This window comes from Rhinatrema bivittatum, chromosome 8 (assembly GCF_901001135.1).
Source record: "Rhinatrema bivittatum chromosome 8, aRhiBiv1.1, whole genome shotgun sequence".
In the NCBI taxonomy this organism is placed as follows: Eukaryota; Metazoa; Chordata; class Amphibia; order Gymnophiona; family Rhinatrematidae; genus Rhinatrema; species Rhinatrema bivittatum.
Genome location: NC_042622.1, coordinates 42,425,306 through 42,450,462, shown reverse-complemented (window position 1 = coordinate 42,450,462; position 25,157 = coordinate 42,425,306). Strand labels below are relative to the sequence as shown.

The following is a 25,157-nucleotide window of genomic DNA, read 5'->3' as shown; positions in this document are numbered from 1 at the left end:
AGGGTTATCCGGATACGGTAATTTCCACTCTTTTGCGGGCTCGCAAAACATCAACCTTTCTTATGTATATCTGGGTCTGGAAAGTTTTTGACTCTTGGTTCAGCAGATTGAAGGTTTCCCCTAGGCACCCCTCGATAGTCCACATTCTAGCCTTCTTACAAGAGGGTTTGGCGAAGGGGTTAGCTTTCAGTTCTCTAAGGGTGCAAGTGGCGGCTTTAAGCTGTTTACGAGGAAAGGTGGAAGGAGTGTCCATAGCAGCTCATCCTGATGTGGTGCTTTTTCTTAGAGGTGCTAAGCACTTGAATTTTCCCCTCCGGGCTGTTTGTCCATCTTGGAGTTTGAATTTGGTTCTTCGGACGTTGTGTGAACCTCCTTTTGAATCTCTCAAATGCATTACTTTAAAGGACCTTACGTTCGAAACTGTATTTTTGGTAGCTATCTGCTCGGCTCGGAGAATTTCTGAGATTCAGGCACTATCTTGTCGTGAACCTTTTCTTAGGTTGTCGGATTCTGGTGTTACTCTGTGAATGGTTACAACAATTCTATATTCCCCACCACATCAAAAAACATTTTTTTCTCCATCACTTCACAAAAATATTTAAAGTAGGAAGAGGAAGGTTTCATACATCATCTGCAACATGCCACCATGGCCTTGTATGCAGTGTATGTGAACACAAATCTTTCATATAAAAATTATTTTTATAAATGTTGTATAGCTTAGCCTGTCTAAATTAACTTAAGTGTTCAAACTCCATCGTTAATTCATAAAAGCGCTGCTGTTACTTCAATCAAGTTCATAACTCGTCACTTATTGTAGACTAGCCATTAAGCCCGTAACAACGGGCTACATTAACATTTTTTTTTTCAGTCCATTTCCTTACCCCTCATTCTTCCTCACCCTCTAGTCTCCCTCCCACCTCCCCCTCACTCTCCTCCCTCCCCCCTCACTCTCCCCTCCCTCACCTCACTCTCTCCCCCTCCTCCATCCCCCCTCCCCTCAGTCACTCCCCCTCTCTCAGCTCATTCATAACCCCTTCAGATGGCGCAGACGGAAGATCTCCAGGGGAGGTCCCTCCCTCCCTCGCGCGCGCCGCCGCCACTACTGCTCCTGCTCCTCGCCGCACCATTTTTGTTACAGGCAAGCTCTGATCGACGTGCTGCCCGCGCATGCGCGGTAGAGTTGCTCTCTACTGTGCATTTGCGGCACATCGGTCAAGCTTCATTTATCTAGTATTTATTTATTTATAGGTTTTTTTTTTTATATACCGCGGCACGTGTGGCACATCACCTCGGTTTACAGATAACAATAACTCAGCAAGACGCTTTACAATTCAACAAATTATCTGAAAGAATAAGCAAACAGTATAACCATTAACTAGAAGAATAAACATCGAAGTTATAAGGGTGATAAGGAGTCTGGGGAGAATATCAGGAATTAAGGGCTAATATAAGCTAATCGCAATTAGCTTATATAATAGATTAACAACAAGAACAATTATTTACATAGTGAAATAAATAACAAATAGGGAGCGATTCAAGGTGGGAGGGGGTGGGGGAGAGGGGGAGACAAGGGGAGGTTGTGAAGGCGATGTAAGTGGGTAGTATAGGTCCCGATAGTTAATAGTATGCTTTTTTGAACAACCAGGTTTTTAGGTTTTGTTTGAATTTTTTGTGGCAAGATTCCTGGCGTAGATCAGAGGGCATGCTGTTCCATATTGTAGTAGATGTTTTCTCAAATTTAAAGTTTATCGCTCTTATTTGATGGCAAATTCCCTCTCAGTAGTCCATTTCTGTCAGCGTTATAAATATGACTACCTTTCATTTCAATCGAAGTTCATAACTTATCGCTTGTTATAGATGTCTCTTCAAATTTAAAGTTTAACACTTGAATTAAATGGCATATTCACGCTCAGCAACCCTCAGCATTGTAAATATAGCGACAATTTTTCATTTCAATCAAATTCATGACTTGTCGCTTATTGAATTTCTTTCAACGTTGTAAATATGGCAACAACATTTCATATAACTAATGCTAAAAAGACGGCTATCCGATTCAAGTGCATTTAAACCTCCGCTTTCCGCGTCTTTTTCGCCGTTGCTTCTCACTCTCGGTCTATTTATTAAATATCATTAACAGATGTTTTACTGATGCGTTCCCGATCTACTTAGCTTTTTTTGTTCATGCCTCCCGACATGGCCATGTTTCGACAAATCAAATTTATCTTCATCAAGGGAGTTCGAGTGGTGAAGAGCGACCTGACAGTGAGGAGAAGGATTACAGACTCCCTTGATGAAGATAAATATTTACAACGTTGAAAGAAATGCAATAAGCGACAAGTCATGAATTTGATTGAAATGAAAAGTTGTCGCTATATTTACAACGCTGAGGGTTGCTGAGCACGAATATGCCATTTAATTCGAGTGTTAAACTTTAAATTTGAAGAGACATCTATAACAAGCGATAAGTTATGAACTTCGATTGAAATGAAAGGTAGTTGTCATATTTATAACGCTGACAGAAATGGGCTACTGAGTGGGAATTTGCCATCAAATAAGAGCAATAAACTTTAAATTTGAGGAAACATCTACAATAAGTGACGAGTTATGAACTTGATTGAAGTAACAGCGTTTTTATGAATTAACGATGGAGTTTGAACACTTAAGTTAATTTAGACAGGCTAAGCTATACAACATTTATAAAAAGAATTTTTATATGAAAGATTTGTGTTCACATTAAAAAAAAAAGTCACAAACAAAAAAATTACAAAACAAATATAAAAAATCACAGGTAGGAGGGAGGTCGGTTCATGATTACTATTGAAAATACACTATATACAAGGCCATGGTGGCATGTTGCAGATGATGTATGAAACCTTCCTCTTCTTACTTTAAATAATTTTTGTGAAGTGGTGGAGAAAAAAATGTTTGATGTGGTGGGGAATATAGAGTTGTTGTAATTTATACAGTAGTCCTCATCAGTAGCGGGGATTGATCATATACTCTGTGAATGGTGCCAACCTTTCTTCCTAAGGTTGTATCAGCCTTTCACGTGAACCAGTTGGTTGAGTTGTCTGCGTTTCCGGATTTGGATCAAGATTCTCCGCATGCACGCGAATTGAGGAGGTTGGATGTTAGGCAGGTACTTCAGCGTTACTTGGCGGTCACTAACAAATTTCGTTTGTCTGATCACCTTTTTGTTTTGTGGAGCGGTCCTAAAAAAGGACATAAGGCTTCCAAGACCACCATTGCCCGATGGTTGAAGGAGGCTATTGCTTCAACGTACATATGTCACGGGCGAGCGGTTCCTGAGGGTCATAAGGTTCATTCGCTTCGGTCTCAGGCTACATCCTGGGCAGAAAGTCAGTTGGTTCCCCCCAGGAGATCTTTGCATACTTTTGCTCGGCATTACCGTTTGGATGTTCAGGCTCCTGACTCCGAGAGTTTCAGAAGTGGTGTGCTTCGAGCGGGGCTTTCTAGGTCCCACCCCATGTAAGGCAGCTTGGGTACATCCCAGCAGTCTGGGCTGATACGGGTACGAACAGGGAAAGGAAAATTGGTTCTTACCTGCTAAATTTCGTTCCTGTAGTACCACGGATCAGCCCAGACGCCCGCCCAGAGTAGATGTTATTTAATTTTTGTTTCAGAACCACTCAAACTTTTCCATTTTTCTGTCAGACTATATCAGAACGAAGATTTCACAGTGCTCTTAATCTGAACATATTTGTTGGTCATTGATTTGATTTAGCACTAAATTTGGATTACAGTTACCTGTTAGAATTTAATTTCTGCTTTGATACTGTTTATACTGAAGGGGACAGCAGGTGGTGCACCGTACTTACAGGGGGTGCCCTTCAAGTTTTTCTCTGTCTCCATCTGCTGGAAGGGAGGCATAACCCAGCAGTCTGGGCTGATCCATGATACTACAGGAATGAAAATTAGCAGGTAAGAACCAGTTTTCCTTTGTGGCATCTATTCTAAGAATTCACATCCATCCCACTATTTGAAGAAATACTCATCTGTAGTACTGGAGCTTGTTTCTGGTGGAAAAGCTGGCCTTTGCGTATCTAAAGGTGGGGGGGCAGACTCTGCCAGCACTGTGTGCATGCAACTGCCCAGCGATATTCAGGAACCATAGACCAATGAGCCTGATTTCACTGCCAGGAAAAATAGTGGAAATATTCTAAAGATCAAAATTACAGCGCATATAGAAAGATATGGTTTAATGGAACACAGTCAGCATAGATTTACCCAAGGCAAGTCTTGCCTCACAAATCTGCTTCAGTTTTTTGAAGGGGTTAATAAACATGGTTAAAGGTGAACTGGTAGATGTAGTTTATTTGGATTTTCAGAAGGCATTTGACAAAGTCCCTCATGAGAGGCTTCTAAGAAAAGTAAAAAGTCATGGGATAGGAGGTGATGCCCTTTCATGGATTACAAACTGGTTAAAAGACAGGAAACAGAGAGTAGGATTAAATGGTCAATTTTCTCAGTGGAAAAGGTAAACAGTGGAGTGCCTCAGGGATCTACTGGACTAGTGCTTTTCAATATATTTATAAATGATCTGGAAAGAAATACGAGTGAGGTAATCAAATCTGCAGATGATTCAAAATTATTCAGAATAGTTAATTCACAAGCAGATTGAGATAAATTGCAGGAGGACCTTGCGAGACTGGAAGATCGGGCATCCAAATGGCAAATGAAATTTAATGTGGACAAGTGCAAGGTGATGCATATAGGGAAAAATAACCCATACTATAGTTACACGATGTTAGGTTCCATATTAGGAGCTAACACCTAGGAAAGAAGAGATCTAGGTGTCTTAGTGGATAACACATTGAAATCGTCGGCTCAGTGTGCTGCGGCAGTCAAAAAAGCAAACAGAATGTTGGGAATTATTAGAAAAGGAATGATGAATAAAATGGAAAATTTCATAATGCCTCTGTATCGCTCCATGGTGAGACCACACCTTGAGTACTGTGTAGTTTTCTGGTCGCCTCATCTCAAAAGAAGATATTGTTGCGATGGAGAAGGTACAGAGAAGTACGACCAAAATGATAAAGGGGGTGAATCAGCTCCCCTATGAGGAAAGGTTAAAGAGGTTAGGGCTGTTCAGCTTAGAGAAGAGACAGCTGACGTGGGATATGATAGAGGTGTTTAAAATCATGAGAGGTCTAGAACGGGTAGATGTAAATTGGTTATTTACTCTTTCGGATAATAGAAGGACTAGGGGGTACTCCATGAAGTTAGCAAGTAGCACATTTAAAACTAATTGGAGAAAATTCTTTTTCACTCAATGCACAATTAAAATCTGGAATTTGTTGCCAGAGGATGTGGTTAGTGCAGTTAGCATAGTTTGGTTTAAAAAAAGCTTTGTATAAGGTGTTGGAGGAGAAGTCCATTAACTGTTATTAATCAAGCTGACTTAGAGAATTCTCACTTCCATTACTGGCATCAGTAGCATGGGGTCTACTTAGTGTTTTGGTACTTGCCAGGTACTTGTAGCCTGGATTGGCCACTGTTGGAAACAAGATGCTGGGCTTGATGGACCCTTGGTCTGACCTACTATGGCATTTTTTTATGTTCTTATGAAAACTTTCATTGGATAATTTAAAAGCAGGGCAATAACCCAATGAGCCTTTACTAATGTCTTAGGTGAATCTCTCCACCAGTTGTTATTGTATAAATGGAGCCATGTCTGAGTTGACGGCAGTCTATAAAAAGGTTATTTGTAGAATGGATGATGGGGATATAGGTGCTCTACTTATGTCAGGGGATAGCTGGCTGATCTTACATAGCTTGAGTGACTCTTGCTAATTTACCATTACACCGCAGAAAAAGATTGTCTTTCCAATCCTAGAAGGAATTTAAATTGCCTATGAACATGGCCATGGAAGAAACATATCCTTTTTTAGTATAATCAATGTTTTTTGGGGCGTTTTTTGCCAGACTTAGAAATAAGCTGTATCTTTGTATTCTTACAGATATCGGCGGAAGTAACTTGACATCCACAACTTGCTGTTCAGACTCTTGGGATCTGAAGAGATGAAGCTCCTGCATATTGCAGATTAAAAACAAAGCTCTTAACCCCAAAAGGGCGGAAGAAGAGACTTGCCTTCCAATGGATGTAGGAAGGATTGTGTTTAAACTGTACTATTCTACTAATTTCCATCATGGACATATTTAACAGTCATGCTTTTGAAGCTAAAGTTGATTCAAACCCTGGTGTTTTTTCAATATATTTTAAAATTAGAATGTATGTGATGCTTCTTGATAGAAAAAGTGATTAGGAGTCAGTTTATCAGTTGAGATTTTTTTACATTACCTATTTTTATACAAAATGTCTCATTTTCTTACCTGTTAATTTCTTATCCTTGAATCCTGCAACACTAGTCCAGATAGGTAGGTTGTTCCTCCCTGCAGCAGATGGAGGCAGAGTAATCTGCTTTATTTGTGACATCATTAGTACTTAGGAATACTGGGTTCCTGTATGTACCCAGATCAATGCAGACTGCTGGGTTTTATCTCCCTGCCAGCAGATGGAGACAAAGTTTCACTGACACTGTACATAACCCAGTGTGCCACCTGCAGTCCCCCAGTATTTTTCTGTCTCCAGCAAATGGCAGATGTTGCAAAACCTGCAGTTCTGCAGTCAGGAGACTGTTCTGTATGTATGAGCCTTCCTCCCAGGGGGTTTTTGGGTCCTTCCCTGTCTGGTCGAGGTGGACGAGCTAGGGGTTGGTGACCCTTTTGTACGCTTGCTCCTTCTGTGGGGTGTAAATCTGGTGGTCCAGATCCTTCCCCTTCATGAGGATGATAAGGCAGGTACAAGGTCAGGGTGGCTGTTTTTTCTTTTAGTGGGTCCCTTTTTTTTAATTTTACTGATTTTCTTTTTTTCTGCTAGCAGCTCCGTGTTCCATTCTAGGGAGTAGGTATTTTAAGTCTGGCCTGTGCTCCTAGAATCTGAACCTCTGCACCAAAGGAAAGTATTGGCTTCTATGTACCTTTATTTGTTCCCCAAGAGTTAAAAAAAAAAAAAAAAAGAGAGAACATGGAACTAGATAGAGGAATCTGTGCATCTTGGGAAGCTCAACAATGAGGTTTTTCAACAGCTTCTCTGCCTACGGAGGAGATGGGTGTTGGCTCCATGGCGCTGAGGGACTGTTCCCCTCCTTGCCATTGAGGTGCTGGTGGTGCCGAGGGTGAGGGGAGGAACAGCGTGCAGCAAAAGCGTTCAGGGATCTGTGTCAAGCATGACCGCACCGGTTGAACAAGCCTCATGGATGATGGGGTCTAACACTGAGGCTTTCCCCGTCAGCGTGGAAATGGCAGCCATTTTCAATTCCCTAGCAGTCTCTGTGGGAGAGGCAGGGGAATCCTCTCTACTGCCCGCAGAGAGGCACTTGTACTGAGGAGTCATCTCTGTTCCCTGTACGTACCCGGATCAGTCCAGACAGTGGGTTATGTCCCCCGTCCAGCAGATGGAGTCAGACCAAGCTTCAGAGGGCGGTCCCTTATACACCAGTGCACCCTCTGGAAAACCTCAGTATCTTTCTGACTCCAGCAGATGCAAGTGTGGAACCTCTGGTTCCCCATCATAATACTTTAACTTTTACTGACTTTATTTTACTTTATCTTGTATTTTTCCTGGGATGGATCAAGTTGGTTGATTGGAAAAAAAAAAAAGAGCAGTTCAATTGCTTCTGACCTCTCAGCACCTGACTTGCAGCCTGAACTATTTCTTATAGTTTCTATTCCTTGCTCTGTTGTGTGTGGGGGTAAGTTTGTTCTGTATTTATTTACAGGTGAAATCCCTGGCCTTCCTCTCGGGGGTGCATGCTGGTAGTCCACGATCAGACCCGCTGCCCCCAAGAAGCTGCTTTCCTCGGGGCAGTTTACACAGCGACGCGCCATACCCCTGTTGTCGCCATTATTTCTCAGTCTGATAGTGTGGCAGAGCCTCCCTGCCGCGGCGGACTAGTTTTTCCCGCCGCTTCCAGCGCGTCTTGGCAGATCAGCTGTCTGCCACGTGGCGCCCCCCCTCCTCTCCCGATGCCGTGATCTTCCCAGTGTAGTGCATGCGGGGAGCCTGGTCGAGGCTCTCCCGCGAGGGGCTGTGTTCGAGGTGCCTCCCCGGGGGGGGAGGGTCCCTCGCTGTCACCGGAGCGCCCTGTTTCGCGCTCCCAATCGCGCTCTGAGGTGCAGAAGTCTGCCCCGTTCCCGCTCAGCACAGGAACAGTGGCCATTTTGAATGAGCCGGATGCCCGCTCAGATAGGGGATGATCAGGATGGCGATTTGGTGCCACTACCACCTATTCTAACACTGGTACCGCCTCTAGGAACATTGCCCCGGGCTGGGGACCCCCCGATTCAGCCTCCCGTGGGGCCTACGTCGTTTACCACTGATTTTGTCCTAATGCATAGTGCTTACCTGGCTAGGATGAGCCAGCACCAGGTCCTCCTCCCAAAATCCCTAGGATTGCGGACCCTGTTCCAATGGGGGTTTCCCAGGGCATGGGAGGTCCGGCCCCAGTGACCCTTCTGGGCACTTCTTGGATGTGGGTGGGGTGGATTCCAATCCGGATCCTGACCTGGATGAGTTTTTACCAATGGCTCAGGCGGAGGGGAACGATCCGAGAGTCCTTCGTATCTTCCACAGGGACGAGTTGGACCCTCTCATACTGTTCATCATTCAGGAGCTGGACATTGACGCTCTGCAGGACATTTCGGTGACCACACCTCAAGTAAAGAAGGGAGACCCTGTTTTAGCAGGACTGCGGCCTCTGACGAGCTTTTTCTACCCACCCTACTCTGCTTCAACTTTTGTCCAGGGAATGGGATTCCCCTGAGGCATCACTTAAGGTCGGTAGGGCGATGGAACGACTCTCTCACAGGACAAGCAGGATGGTAGTCCTCACATATGGGTGACATCAGGATGGAGCCCAATCACAGAAAACTTCTGTCAAAGTTTCCAGAACTCTGACTGGCCCCTACTGGGCATGCCCAGCGTGGCACTAACCCTGCAGCCAGCAGGGGTCCCCCTTCAGTCTTCTTTTTTCCGCACAGCAGTAGCCTCGCGGTAAAGGAGCTCTGAAGAGATTCCTGACAGGAATTTTCTTTACGGAATTCTTTAAAGTTAAATTGCCCCACAGGGGTCCCTCTAACTTTTCTCTGACCACGGTACTCCGGTAAGTTTTTACCCGTTTTCCGTCGATTACCGTCTAGTTTGGCCCTTGCGGCCTACTGGCCATCGACCGTACCGTGGCTAGATTTTTTTCAGTGGCCATGGCGTCAGGGTTCCGTCGATGCCCGGACTTTACTCGCACCATGTCTATCACAGACCCCCATGGAGTCTGTGTAATGTGTTTAGGCCGTGAGCACGATGTCCTGACTTGCACCAAATGTGCCCTTATGACACCAAAAGGTCGCAAGGCCAGAATGGAGAAGATGGAACTCCTCTTCCCTGCTCAAACCCCGACTCCGTCCATCGCATCGACGTTGTCGGAACAGGCACACTCGACTTCGTGCCAGCATCGACCAGTGACCGACCGCCATTGACGTCTTCACGGCCATGGACACCCTTTACTCCCCCTCAAGATCGAGGGGGATTACAGGGAGAAACATCGCCACCGTCATCGCAAGACTCGGACCATCGAGGGAGCTAAATCATCGACCTCGCCACCGTCCGAGCCGCAGTCGAAAAAGCCCCGTCCAGGAAAGGCACAGACCATTCCTGTGCCCGGGTCACCGAGGCAACCCTCACCCGATCGGGGTTTAGGAGTCACGATTGCGCCTGTAAAGGTGGTCCCTCGGGCTATGCCTCTGCCTCCCTCTTTCATGCTGGGGCTGCTTGCTCCTGCTCTCCGAGAAGAACTGGACTGGCTGGTTCAGGAGGCCATCGACAAGGCGATGCAACGTCTCCAGGTTCCTCCGGCACAGACACCTCCACCGATTGCGGAACCTGTCATCGACCCGATTCCAGCGGCGCTAGCACCTCTGCTATCCAGAATGGGGGCGCTGATGGCCATCCTTCCACCGATGGATCCCGGGTCTCCGATGCCTCTGATGCCCTCCCCAATGACAGCTTCATCGGGAGGAGAAACACCGTTTCGCATCCCTCCATCGGGAGTTTTGCCTCAGCCATCGATGCCGATACGTCCCTCGCCACCGATTCAGCTGTCTGTGCCGATATGTCCATCAGCGCCATCGAGTCATCCATTAATGCCCTTGATGCCTGTACCGGTGCCTTCGATGCCATCATCGGTACCTCCAGCAATTCCTCCGATATTCTCGGAGCCTAGACCGGGACCTTCAGGTATCCAACCCACTTCACTTCCTAAGGGACAGTCGGCTGATCCTTATGACACTTGGGGTGATGATACTACCACAGACACAGATTATTTACCTTCACCCACTGAGAGTAGAAAGCATTCTCCTCCAGAGGACCTCTCATTTATAACTTTTGTGAAGGAAATGTCTGAGTTGGTTCCTTTTCAACTGCAAACGGAACAAGATGATAGGCACCAGATGATGGAGTTACTCCAATTCCTGGATGCCCCTAAGGTGATCACTTCCATTCCCAATTCATCAAGTCCTTCTTGACCTCCTCAAAAAGAACTGGGAAAATCCTGGATCAATTGCTCCAGTACACAGAAAGGCTGACACTACTTATTTAGTTCAGTCAGCCCCAGGCTCTCAAAAAACCCAGCTTGACCACCACTCAGTTGTGGTAGAGTTTGCACAAAAGAGGGCTAAAAGGTCAAAATCTCACTCCTCTACCCTGCCTGCTAAGGAACAAAAATTCTTAGACAACATTGGTCGACGAGTATTCCAAGGGGCCATGCTCATCTCCCGAATTGCTGCCTGTCAGCTTTATATGACCCAATACAATAGGGTCATCTTTAAGCAGATACAGGACTTCTCAGAGTCCCTTCGTGACCAATTCCAAGACCAGTTACAAACCCTTGTAAACAAAGGATTTGAGGCAGGCAAACATGAGATTCGAACATCTTATGACATTTTTGACACCTCTACCAGAGTGTCTGCAGCAGCTATTTCGGCAAGACTGTGGGCCTGGCTCAAGTCTTCTGACCTTCGCCCAGAAGTGCAAGAACAGTTATCCAATCTACCATGTATCAGAGATAATCTGTTCAGAGAACAGATCCAACGAATGTTGGCTGAATTAAAAGACCATCATGAGACCCTCAAATAGCTCTCTTCGATGCCTTCTGCCTTCTCCTCAAGACAGCCCTTCAGGAAGGACTCTAAGAAGTCGTTCTACTGGCCAAGGAAGGCCTACCCGCCACCAACTAGGTCCCGTACTACAAGACCTTATCAAAAGCCTCTGCCTTGCCAGGCCCGAAAACAAAAGCCACAAGCAGCCTCCCCAGCCAGGACCTGCTTCAGGTTTTTGACTTCCACTTGGAGAGCAGCAGCCAGATTCCTCTGTCACACATACCAGTGGGAGGTCGATTATGCCACTTTCACAACCGACCAATGGATATTGGCAGTCATTGCTCAGGGTTACCATGTGAAGTTTCTCGCCCTGCCACCAGACTCCCCACCTCTGCAGACATGGAAAACGTCCGACCACTCTGTTCTTCTGGATCAAGAGGTTTCCCTTCTTCTCCAGTCCAGAGCAATAGAACCCATCCCATACTCTCTCAGCAAGGCCTAGGGTTCTATTCCCGGTACTTCCTAATCCCCAAAAAATCGGGAGGGGTCCGACCTAGTCTAGATCTACGGGCCCTCAACAAGTACCTTCAGCAGGAAAAGTTCAAGATGGTAACCTTGGGATCGCTTCTACCTCTTCTACAAAGAGGAGACTGGCTCTGCTCTCTGGACCTCCAGGACGCATACACCCACATTGCGATAACTCCAGTGCATCGCACGTACCTGAGGTTCTTGGTAGGCTCCAAGCACTATCAATACCAAGTGCTTCCGTTCGGCTAGTGTCTGCACCACGAGTTTTTACCAAATGTCTCGTAGTTGTCGCAGCTTTCCTCAGAAACCAAGGTGTTCATGTCTACCCCTATCTGGACAACTGGTTAATCAGGGCTCCAACTCAGCAAACTGCTCGGTCGTCCCTCGATTTAACTCTACATACTCTAATTTCGCTAAGATTTCTGGTCAATTACGAGAAATCTTGTTTAGTCCCATCTCAAACCTTGTCGTTCATTGGAGCAGACTTGGACACCTTGTCTGTTCATTGGAGCAGACTTGGACACCTTTTCTGCCTCAATGAGCGTTAACTCTCGTATCTCTTGCTCACCAGTTGCAGTCTCAACATGCTGCAACAGCTCGCCAATTCCTCGTCCTTCTGGGACACATGGCGTCCTCAGTCCATGTCACACCAATGGCCTGCTTGGCCATGAGACTCATGTACTGGACTCTCAGGTCACAATGGATTCACAATGGGCTCCTCCCAAAAGTTAATTATATTATTCCTAGTTCACTAAGTTATCTGTTATATGTAACGGCACCGCCCAAAAGTTTTTGTTTTATTGTAAACCGATGCGATGTGCGAACGGACATCGGTATAAAAGAGATGTTAAATAAATAAATAAATAAATAAGTAAGCTATCCAGCCTCTGTCGACCATTGTTTACATCACCGACTCACTCCGTCTGTCTCTCGCCTGGTGAACAATTCAAGGCAATCTCCGGGGATTGCCCTTTCAAGCTCCAAATCCTCAAGCCATTCTCACCACCGACGCTTCCCGACGGCTCAGGTGAGGAGCCCACGTGGCCGATCTGCAGAAACAAGGATCTTGGGCTCCAGAGGAAGCCAAACACCAAATAAATTTCCTGGAGCTTCGAGCAATGCTATATGCTCTCAGGGCTTTTCAGGATCGCCTATCAAATCAAGTCATCCTGATTCAGACAGACAACCAGGTGGCCATGTGGTACATCAACAAACAGGGAGGCACAGGCTCCTTCCTTCTGTGTCAGGAAGCTGGGCAGAAGCCCTCTCCCATTCGATGTACCTCAGGGCCACCTACTTGCCGGGAGTGGACAATGTGTTGGCAGACAAGCTGAGTTGCGTCTTCCAACTGCACGAGTGGTCTCTCAACCCCTCAACAATGGGGATATCCTCAGACGAACCTCTTTGCGTCCCCTCAGATCCACAAAGTGGACAGTTACTGCTCCCTCATTCGCAGCAAACACTCTGTCCAGAGATGCATTCTCCCTCTCTTGGGCAACCGGTCTGCTTTACGCATTCCCTCCACTTCCTCTTCTCTCGAAGACTCTCGTGAAGTTATGTCAGGACAAGGGAACCATGATCCTGGTAGCACCTCACTGGCCACGCCAAGTGTGGTTTCCAATACTTCAGGATCTCTCCATCTGCAGGCGCATTTCCCTTGGGAAAGGACCCGCTTCTGATCACTCAAAACAACGGGTGCCTACATCATCCCAATCTTTAGCCCTTGTTCCTGACAGCATGGATGTTGAAAGATTAATCCTTCAGCCATTTAACCTTTCAGACCCAGTTTCCCGTGTCTTGATTGCTTCACGGAAGCCTTCCACGAGAAAATCTTACTCCTCTAAATGGAAAAGGTTCACATCATGGTGCACTTCTCAGTCCCTTAATCCCTTTTCCTGTCCAATCCCAAAGTTTTTGGACTATCTCTGGCATCTATCAGAGTCAGGTCTCAAGACTTCCTCCATTAGAATGCATGTCAGTGTGGTTGCCGCCTTCCATAATGGCATCGGGGATGTCCCTATATCAGTACAACCCCTCGTAACATGCCTTTTGAAGGGCTTGCTCCACATCAAGCCACCTTTAAGTCCTCCAGCCCCTTCTTGGGACCTTAAGCTGGTTCTTGGTCGGCTCATAAAACCACCATTTGAGCCTCTTCACTCCTGTGACTTAAAATATCTCACATGGAAAGTGATTTTCCTTTTGGCTATCACTTCAGCTCGCAGGGTTAGTGAGTTACAGGCCCTAGTCACCTATCTGCCTTACACTAAACTCCTGCAGGACCGGGCGGTACCTAAGGTAGTCTCGGAATTTCACATTAATCAATCCATTATACTACCTACCTTCTTTCCCAGGCCCATTCCAATCCAGGGGAACAGGCTCTGCATACCCTTGACTGTAAACGGGCTCTAGCTTTCTATCTAGATCATACAGTTGCCCACAGGAAGAGCACTCAGTTATTCGTCTCTTTCCACCCCAACAAATTAGGGCAACCTGTGGGTAAGCAGACTCTCCTCCTGGTTAGCGGACTGCATATCCTTTTGCTATCAAGAAGCAGGCATTCCTTTTCAAGACCGTGTTAAAGCACACTCTGTGAGGGCCATGGCGACTTCAGTAGCACACCTATGATCGGTGCCGCTTCCTGACATTTGCAGGGCTGCCACCTGGAGTTCTCTCCATACCTTTGCAGCCCACTACTGCTTGGACAAAACCGGAAGACAGGATTCTATTTTCGGCCAGTCTGTCCTGTGGGGTTCAGGATGCCCTCCTGCCCTACGTACCAGCAACCTTCCGCCTGCCCGGTGGAGTTCAGGATGCCTTCCTGCCAAAATCCACCCCTGTTGTTGTGCCTGTTGCACGCCGTTGGGTATTTTAGTGCAAGTTCGGATATCCTCAGCTCGGTACTCACCCATATGTGAGGACTACCATCCTGCTTGTCCTGTGAGAAAGCAAATGTTGCTTACCTGTAACAGGTGTTCTCACAGGACAAGCAGGATGTTAGTCATGAAACCCGCCTGCCGCCCCGCGGTGTTGGGTTTGTAACATTTTGTATTTTATTTTTCAGCACTGCCTGTAGCTTACAAACAAGACTGAAGGGGGACCCCTGCTGCCTGCAGGGTTAGTGCCATGCTGGGCAGGCCCAGTAGGGGCCAGTCAAAGTTCTGGAAACTTTGACAGAAGTTTTGCGTCATTGGGCTCCATCGTGATGATGTAACCCATATGTGAGGACTAATAACATCCTGCTGTCCTGTGAGAACACCTGTTACAGGTAAGCAACATTTGCTATCCACTTCTGGATGATTTCCTGGCGCTCCTTAAAGCCCCCCAGGGTTTAAGGAGCTCCAGGAGGGCTGTGCCCCCCGATGACAGGGGGCACAGCCCTCCAGGAACTTCAGGACAGAAAGCTCAAAGTCTTTCTCAAGCAAGTGTTTGAGGTGTCCGCTCTGGGATTTAGAGTGGCCTTCTGCAGCTCCCTGGCGCAACGGGCAGGACTTCACTGGGCACAACATCTTCTCAGCTCGCAGGAGCTACCTCCGGAGGAAGCTCAGCAGGCTGACCGTTTGGAGGCAGTAATAGCTTATGGGGCAGCTGCTCTGTATGACATTATTCGAGTCTTGGCCAGGTCAATGGTCTCTGCAATCTCAGCCAGATGACTTCGCTGGCTCCACAACTGGTCGGTGGATGCCTCCTCCAAGTTACGTTTAGGATCGCTGCCTTTTAAAGGAAGATTCCTATTTGGAGACAATCTGGACCAAATCATCAAATCGCTGGGAGAAAATTCGGTACATAAATTGCCAGAAGACAGACTACGGACCTCTAGGACTTTCAACGCCTCCAGAAGTCGCTATCGTGGTCAACGTCTGTCCCATCCTACAAGACAGTCGACTCCTCGCCAGCCCTCTTCGCGCTCCCAGACTTGGTCGCGCTCCTTTTGCAGGCAAGGACAGGCCGGCCCAGGGGGGGCCTCCCAACTCGGCTCAATGAAGCCAGGCTGACCTACTCCCCCGATCCCCAGGATAGGGGGACAGATCGCCCTCTTCTACGAGGAGTGGATCAAGATTACGTTGGACCAGACCAGTGGGTCCTGGACATCCTAAAACACGGTTATGCATTAGATTTTGCTCGTCCTCTCAGAGACAGGTTGCTCTTCTCTCTCTGCGGTTCGGCTCAAAGAGAACTCATTGTCCGCCAGATGCTCGACCAACTCCGCCCGCTTGGAGCCATCCTGCCGGTTCCTCCTTGCAAGGTGGGGGACCGGTCATTATTCAATCTACTTTGTGGTTCCCAAGAAGGAAGATTCCTTCCGTCTGATTTTGGATCTCAACACGGTCAACGGAGCGCTCAAGGTTCCACGCTTCCGAATGGAAACCCTGTGCTCCGTGATTGCGGCAGTACATCAAGGTGAGTTCTTGGCCTCTCTGGATCTGATGGAAGCTTATCTCCACATCCCCATGTCTCACCAGCGTTTTCTTCACTTTCTTCTGGGACAGCATTTCCAGTTTCAGGCGCTTCCTTTCGGTCTGGCTACCGCTCCCCGAGTCAGATGGGAGGGCATACTAGTCCACCCCTAGCTGGACGATTGGCTCATTTGAGCGGAGTCTCTCAGTCTGTGTCATCAAGCGATTGCCAGGGTGTTGCACCTCCTCCAATCCCTGGGCTGGGTCATCAATTTCGCCAAGAGCACCCTGACGCCCTCTCAATCGCTGGACTTTCTGGGAGCCCGCTTTGACACGAAGATGGGCATGGTCTGCCTGGGCCTAGTTGCTTGTAGCTCAGGTCCATCGCTTCACTTGCCTTCTCCTTCCCACGGCGTGGTATTACCTCCAGCTGCTGGGCTCCATGGCTTCTACTATCGATCTCGTGCCATGGGCGTTTGCTCATATGCGTCCCCTACAGAGAGCCTTACTCTCCCGCTGGAAGCAGTTGTCTCAGGAGTTCCAAACTGTCCTCCCTCTTCCACAGGAGGCCAGGGACAGTCTGTCTTGGTGGCTAAACCCTCTTCATCTGTCACAGGGGATGCCCTTGGAAATGCCGGAGTGGGTGATTGTCACTACGGATGCCACTCTCCGGATGGAGAGCAGTGTGCCGGGCGAGCTCTGTCCAGGGGCCGCTGTTGCAAGCAAGTTAGCCGATCAATCGCCTGGAGAGCAGAGTAATGCACCTGGCGTTGAAGCAGTTTCTCCCCCTTCTCCATCGGGCGGTTCGGGTACTTTCCAACAACGCAACCACAGTGGCGTACATCAACCGGCAAGGGGGCACAAGAAGGCATCACGTCTCGCTGGAGACTGACAAACCGATGGCTTGGGCAGAGGTTCACCTTTTCCGGTTGGCGGCTTCCCACATTGCCGGAGTGGACAACGTTCAGGCAGACTTCCTCAGCCGGCAGCGTCTGGATCCATGGGAGTGGGAACTCTGAGGACGCGATGCAGCTCCTGGTACGGCAGTGGGGCCTCCAGCACCTGGACCTGATGGCCACATTCAGCAATACCAAGGGACCGCGCTTCTTCAGTCTCAGAAGAGAGCACGTGATGGAAAGCGTGGATACTCTAGTCCTTCCATGGCCTCTTCACATTCTTCTTTGTGTTTCCACCATGACCACTGGTCGGGAAAGTTCTCCGGAGAATAGCAGTCCATCGGGGACCAGTCATCCTGGTGGCTCCAGAATGGCCTCGGCCGCCATGGTTTGCTGACTTGGTCAATCTCACGGTGGACGGACCTCTTCGACTGAGCCATCTCCCACGCCTGCTGCACCAGGGCCCTGTATTTTTCGACCAGGCAGATCACGTCTGTCTTGCGGCTTGGCTTTTGAGAGGTGCCGTGGATACCCGCAAGCCATGGTTTCCACCCTACTCCAGGCAAGGAAAACCTCTCCGTAAGTGGCCTATGTTCAGGTCTGGAAGGTTTTTGAATCTTGGTATACTTCGATAGCAACGTCTACATGTACTGCCGCAGTAGCTCAGATCCTATCTTTCCTACAGCAGGGGCTGGAGAAGGGATTGGCCTACAATTCTCTGAGGGTTCAGGTAGCAGCTCTTGGATCTCTACTACATCGTTGCGAGGGAGTTCCTCTCTCCTCGCACCTGGATATCGTCCATTTCCTCAAGGGAGTGAAACACCTACATCTGCCAGTGTGCATGCCGTTTCCTTCCTGGAACCTCAACCTAGTCCTTCGGAATTAGGCTCAAACGGAGTGTCCCCCAATGAGATCTGCTACTCAAGGATCTCACCCTTAAGACGTTTTTTCTCTCGTGGCTATTTGTTCCGCCCGTTGGATTTCTGAACTACAGGCATGCTCCTGCCGGGAGCCCTATTTGCGTTTTTTGGACTCGGGAGTTTCTTTGCGTACGGTACCATCTTTTCTTCCTAAGGTGGTATCCGCATTTCATGTGAATCAGATGGTTGAGCTTCTTCCTTTCGTGGATTCTGAGCCAAGAGAGCTACGTAAATTGGAAGTTAAGTGTATCCTGATTCGCTATCTGGAGGTTACTAATGAATTTCGATTGTCCAATCATCTGTTTGTTCTCTGGGATGGACCTCAGAAGGGGTCCAAGGCATCAAAAACCACAATTCTCATTGGCTGAAAGAAGCTATCTTAGCAGCTTACCTGGGATCAGGGAAGCAGCCGCTGGTAGGCATCAAAGCCTATTCTCTCTGGGCTTGGGCGGAAAGCGGCTCTGTCTCTTCCCAGGAGATTGGCCGAGCGGCAACCTGGAGGTCACTGCACACTTTCGCTAGGCACTATTGTTTGAACCTAAACGCTGAAAGTCATAGAGGTCCATGGTCTGTCTTCTGGCAATTTATGTACCGAATTTTCTCCCACCGATTTGATCCAGATAGTCTCCAAATAGGAATTTTCCTTTAAAATTCAGCGATCCTAAACGTGACTTGAAGGAAGCATCTGCCGACCAGTTGCAGAGCCAGAGAAGTCATCTGGCTGAGACTACAGAGACCATTGACCTGGCCAAGACTCGAATTATATCATACAGAGCATCTGTCTCCAAACAATCGGCCTGCTGCGCTTCCTCCGGAGGTGGCGCCTCATGGCAGACAGCTGATCTGCCAAGATGTGCTGGAAGTGGCGGGAAAAACTCATCCGCCGTGGCAAGGAGGCTCTGCCACACTATCCGACCGAGAAATAACGGCAACAACAGGGGTATGGTGAGTCACTGTGTAAACTGCCCCGAGGAAAGCAGCTTCTCAGGGGCAGCAGGTCAAATTGTGACTGCAAAGGAGGGGGGGGGGGGAGGAGGAGAGGCTAGACTACCAACATGCACCCCCCCCCCCCCCCCCCCCCGAGGAAGGCCAGGGATTTCACCTGTAAATAAACACAAAACAAACCCCAAATACAACAGAGCAAGGGATAGAAACTATAAGAAATAATTCAGGCTGCAAGTCAGATGCTGAGAGGTCAGAAGCAATTGAACTTTTTTTTTTTTTTTCCAATCAACCAACTTGATCCATCCCAGGAAAAATACAAGATAAAGTCAGTTAAAGTATTATAATGGGGAACCAGTGGTTCCACACTTGCATCTGCTGGAGTCAGAAAGATACTGATGTTTTCCAGAGGGTGCACTGGTGTATAAGGGACCGCCCTCTGAAGCTTGGTCTGACTCCATCTGCTAGACAGGGGACATAACCCACTGTCTGGACTGATCTGGGTATGTACAGGGAACTCCTTGTTCCGAGGGTGGGTTGGCAAAACTTAATTGGGGGTTCAGAACTAACTTGAACCCAGACCTGCCCCCTCTTGGACTGTCTACTTCAAAAGGACAGATGTTGAGTTTGTGAGGGCCAAAAGTGTTGGGAGCACCTGGCTCAACCCCCTCATGGGTGCTGTAACTTGGTTCCTCTTATCTTCTGGTAGCCCTGGCCCTAGAGATTCTCTCCATTTACTGTCCAGTTTTTCCAATTTGCTTCCCTTAAAGAGCATCTTTGTGAGGTTTACCTTAGGAGGTTGTGTCAGCTGATGCATTTCACAGCCATGGCTGTCTTCTAGCCACTACCACTCAAGGCCACTCTTCTGGCCAAGCTACAGCCTAGGCCAGAGCCAGCATCAGATAAAAGGGCTATCAGCACACAAGAAGCAATCTGTAAAGTCATTGCTGTCACATCAAAGGCTTAAGGATGGACTCAGACTGCCATGCACATCCTTCAAGGCTGCTCCTCTCTCCATTGGCAGAGTTGTTCATTTCAAAACTGCACAGACCAACACATCCACCTTAGGGAAACAAACACTGTCACTGCTGGATCCAGTAAGTATAGAGCTTTCTAATGCTCTTCCCCCCCCCCCCCCTAAAACTTGCTTCTGTGGCACCCCAATCCAGGTCAGTCAACGCCTGGATGGCTTCCAGTACTGGAAAGATACCTAGAGAAAGCCTCTTGCTAATCAGAATGGTTCTGTCATAGGGTGCACCCCAGGAACTCCCAGCATCTTTAGAGTCTGGGAAACCAGCGTCAGCAATTTGTCTCTATGGGAAAAAAACCATGGGAAATTTCCCCATCTTCAAAGGAATCTGGATCCTCCTGTGTTGGCTGGGACCCTGCCAGGGATACCCTTGGTGAAGCAAGGCATGCCTTGAGGTCTGCAGATAAAAGTGGGAGAGCTTATTGGTTGAGGTTCCAGCCTGACCAGAGACTGCACCTGTACAAAGGCTCTTGGAAAAAAAATCCCATATCCAAGAGATGGCAGCCAGGTCCATGCCTAGCCCAGGCAGTAGTGGGGTAGGTGCCACTGAATTTCCCTCTCCCACAGATGATCCAGTGCTGGGGGGATTCAGATCTAGGGTATTTCCAGTTAAGGCTAACGCATCATCTGAATGGGAGGAGCTAGGCTTAGCAAAGTCAGAGGAAACCAATTCCCCTTGGGCTTCTTCACAGTGCTGAGAGGTTGGAATTCATGTCAAGCTGAGAAGCCTTACTATGACAAACACACAGGCCAATACCGTAAAGCCCACTCTCCCGGTGCACAATTCTGTATTTAAATTAGGCCTGGCAGTAAAAATGGGCAAAATGAGGCACTAGGGACACTAGCACGTCCCTAGTGCCTCCTTTTTGACAGGAGCAGCAGCTGTCAGCCGAAGCTCAATTTTGCCGGCGTCGGTTTGAACCCGCTGACAGCCATGGGCTCGGACACCGGCAAAATTGAGCGTCCGGTTTTCAGCCCGACAGCTTTGAGCTGAATTCAATTTTTTTTTTTTACACTGTGACCTCCCGACTTAATATTGCCATGATATTAAGTCAGAGGGTGCACAGAAAAGCAGTTTACTGCTTTTCTGTGCACTTTCCCGGTACCGGAAGAAATTAGCGCCTACCTTTGGGTTGGCACTAATTTCTGAAAGTAAAATGTGCGGCTTGGCTGAACATTTTACTTTCTGTATCCCGCCCGCATATTAATAGGGCTATCAACATGCATTTGCATGTTGAGGGCGCTATTAGGTGCCGCGGGTTGGACGCGCATTTTCCTCCCCTTACTAAGGGGTAAGGGAAAACGTGCGTCCAAGAGCAGGCCAACAGTGCACTCCATCGATGCATATCCCTTTCCGCCCGCCGCATGTATATATGTTATGTTAATGATCAGATTAGCTATTCCCTCCGATACAGTAACATGCGCCCAGATTATCACCTTTTTAACCAGCAAAGAGTCTTTAACCTGCAAATTTACCGCCTACCCCGACCTTAGTGTGGTGAACTTAGCTGCCCAGTCCCAAACCAACCCAATCCACAGAAAAAATGCTTCTTGCACAAGGGGAAAAAAGTAATCCAACCTGGCACTACTACGCTTAACCTCAGAGTACTTCGGTTCCAGAGGGAAGAACGGACACGGTTTCCGGGGGCTCCTCTGGCCTTCTCGTGGGTCTGGGCTTCTTGTCGCCGCTGACTCGCAGTGGGCACGAGCTCCTGTATCAGGCCCTATCCCTACACACCCTAGGCCGTGACCTCGGACGTCCAGCCGGGCACGATGTGCGGTCATGCACCTTCGCCGGCTGCTGGAAGCCATCTCTCATGGGGAGCGCCCGATCCGCCCTGGGCTGCTGAAGCCACTTTCACCACCGGCTGCCCCCCAGGAGGCAGGGGAGCCGCGGTGCACGCCTCAGGAGAGAGGACTGGGGCTGCTCTGGAGCTGTCAGCGCGCCCGCACGGGAGACCGGCACCCATGGACGCCCTTCTGCTGCTGTGGGCTTGCGTGGCCAGGTGAGCGGGGGGAAAGTTTGCCTGTGAAATTTAGTCTCGCTTGCCCGTCCGAAGGAGGCGGAAAATCAGAGCTGTGTGCACATGTGCTTTGTTGCGCTCCCTGCCGCCGATTGCTAGCTGCTGGGGCTTGCTGGCGCCGGGCGCTCAAGGCAGCAGGGTCTGTAGAACCATCCACTTTCCTGGTGACATTACATTTCAAATGACATGTACCAGCACACCCAGGATACTGTATAGTCGCTGTATACCACTCTATACAGTAAAATGGATTACGCACACCTACTCCTTCATGGACGCGCTTTGGACGCCGCTTGCATTTGTGTCTCATTTGAATACTGTATCGAGCAGTATGTGAACCAAATTGTGCGCGCGGCAAACAAGGGTGCGCCTGGCCCTGCCGCACTCTTATGCGTCCTTACTGTATCGGCCTGTTAGAGTGCCTAGATGGGTGAGGTGAGGCACACACTCTGCCCTTGTGCTCAGCTTTTCTGTTATGTGTTTGACATTAGATGTACAGCTGACGTACTGCATGTATCTATGTCCTATGTAGGGCTGTACAACCCAGAAACATGTGCAAGATGGACCAGAGGCCAACCACATGGTGTACCTAATGCATGGCCTGCTCAACCCACACACAATTCCCCCTTACTCCCCCACATGGGAGCGGGAACAATGTCAGTACAGCACACCACAGGCTGTTATGCTTAACGATGACGGGTAAGCACCAGGTAGCCAATCATTAGGATTGTGTACCGTGGGCAATCTAAGACAGTGGCATTAACCCTGAGTAGAATGGTTGAAGCAATAATCAATCATTGAGAGGATTAATTGAAAATATAGGTCGCTGCTAATAGGAACATCCTACAGAAACTTGGATCAACTGGAAGAAGGCCGGAATAGTACCTGAATGCAGAGTGAATAAGAGATTGAATGACAATAAAGCAAGATAATGGATGTGTGAATGATTGAGAGATGTGAGAAGACTGTTTCAGCAACATATAGAATATGAAAGCCATTTTAACAGTCCAAAAAGAGGGTAATACAAAATTGATGCTATGATCATTTCAATCCAGGAAATACAATCTCAGCCTTTCATTTGTGAATCGTTCTTCGAACGTTTCAAGGGGGGGAATGTATATAGAAAGAAAGTCTATTGTATTTCCTGACTTTATTGGCAACCTATTTTGCCACCATGTGCTTTGGCAAGCTCTTCGTCTACCATGCGCTTTGACAAGTCCAGCACCGGAAGAAGCCAACTCCCCAGAGACAGTACTTGTCAGTACTTGATTGGACTAAAAGCAACGATCCCTATTGGTTACCGGAAGTAGAAAACACACCCAGGATGCGTGTCAACACATTTCTATTGGACAATGCAAAAAGTTTAAAAGTTTCGGACACACGGCTCCGCATTGAGAAGCAGCACTGAATACCCCGTTGTAACAAACCTGCTTCTCCGTGGAACAACTTCCTCTTTTTCTTGTTCTGCTTTTTCCCTGTCTTTCTATTAAATAAACTTGCTTTATAGATTGAAAAGCTGTCTGAAGTTGCCTTCCTGAGTCCTGCTATAAACAAAGCCCAGACAGTGGAGGAAACCTACTGAAAATCCCTTCAATAGTCTCTGGATCTGTAATTTATTTTATTTTTTTAAACTTAGCTGGGCATAGCACTTACAGGTTGAGGATACAGATAGTCACTGGCTACTGAGCAAGAGGGCTTTAGCTGTTACTGCTGTGCTCTGCTTCCTGCACCTGCATTAGTAGCAACGTCCATACCAGGAACCAGCATACCTCTGCAGGATCTCACAAATTGTCTCAGGAATTCTCAACTGGGGAAGGGACCTTTACGTATGACTACAGGAGAGTGTGGCTCAATTTTTCTGATTTAAAAATAGAATTTTCTTTTAAAGGGTACAGTTTTCCCATATAGTTTCACATCCACATCTGCTAGGAGACAGATCCTGAAGGGCTGAGGTCACTGCAGGGATGTATCTAGGGTGATGTCAGTTTTGAAAATTTGACTCCACCCCAATCTGCTAGCAGGGGGAACATATAACCCATTAATCCTGAGTTCATATGGCTACAGGCTAGAAAATTGTCTTTTAGTCTCTCTCCAGACTGCATGTTTTACACTATCTCCCATCAACTGGAGCCAGAAATACTGAGGGCTTGCAAGTGGCACACTGGGTTATGTACAGTGTCAGTGAAACTGTCTCAATCTGCTGGTAGGGAGGCAAACCTAGGAATCTGGATTCTCTAGTATCAGCCACATAGCTGTGGTTTTTTTTTTAAGGTTAAAAAATTTTTTTTAGAAAATATGCAACATAGTATTTTAGCGAACACCCGGCCAAAGGAAGACCTAACTCCAGGCAAGTTTTGAAGAAAATTTGGAAAAAATTATAAATTTGAAGTTTACCTGGTAAAACGGCAGGCTGGTCAAGGGTGAGTGGCCGAGACCCCCGGCATCACCCCGAGCCACGGCAGAAGTAGGGTCCCCAACCCTCTGCAGCCTCGAATACCAGGGGGGGGGATGGTCCCACCAGGACCTGACAACCCCCTGGGAGGCTAGACGCTGCACTACTTGCCCGCCTGTAGAAAACTTCCTAACTTTTTTTTTTTTTTTTTTTTTTAACTAAAGGAACCTGCCAAGATCCCTAACAAACCAGAAAAAAGGGCAGCACTAAGCTAAGACAACACACACCTAACTTAGTACCACAGAGAGACACTAGGCTTTGCACCTCCACTATCTGCTGGAGACAGAAGAATACTGGCAGACTAGGTGGCACCTCAGGGGTATAGGACAGAGTCCACGAAGTCTTCTTCTGTCTCCATCTGCTGGTGGGGAGGCAAAACCCAGCTGTCCTGGACTGATCCGGGTACGTACAGGGAACTCTTCTTTACCAGGAGTTTCACTACAAGGGTATTCATAAGTCAACAAGTATCTAAACTCCTTCAATTTATATGCCCTGTACGTACCAGGATCAGTCCAGGACACCTGGGTTGTGACTCCGCACCAGTAGATGGAGACAGACTAAAACTTGTGGGCGGAGCCATATATGCCCCTGTGTCAGTCACAGCCCCTCAGTCTTACTCTGTCTCCAGTAGATGGTGCAGGTGCGGTCACAGCTCCTTCCTGCCCTGGTTTTGGTACTCCGTCAGGGTCGGTTCCTTTTTTCTTGGTTGTTAGGCCAGTTTTCGGCCAGGGTGCTTTAATCTTGAATTTTTGAATTTGTTTTCTGTTTACCAAATTGTCACTGTCGTTCCGTCCGCCCTGCC

The 25,157-nt window shown here is 48.0% G+C and overlaps 1 protein-coding gene across 2 annotated transcripts in view; it reads left to right on the top strand.

The window, feature by feature from the left end:
- Positions 1 to 7,040, top strand: part of DDX27 (DEAD-box helicase 27) — a 75,785-nt gene extending 68,745 nt beyond the window's left edge. For both annotated transcript variants that reach the window (XM_029611772.1, XM_029611771.1), the window contains exon 21: positions 5,982 to 7,040. In XM_029611772.1, the coding sequence (XP_029467632.1) occupies positions 5,982 to 5,997 (16 nt within the window). In that variant the 3' untranslated portion in view covers positions 5,998 to 7,040. The remainder of the gene's footprint in view (positions 1 to 5,981) is intronic.
- The last annotated feature ends 18,117 nt before the right edge of the window (positions 7,041 to 25,157 follow it).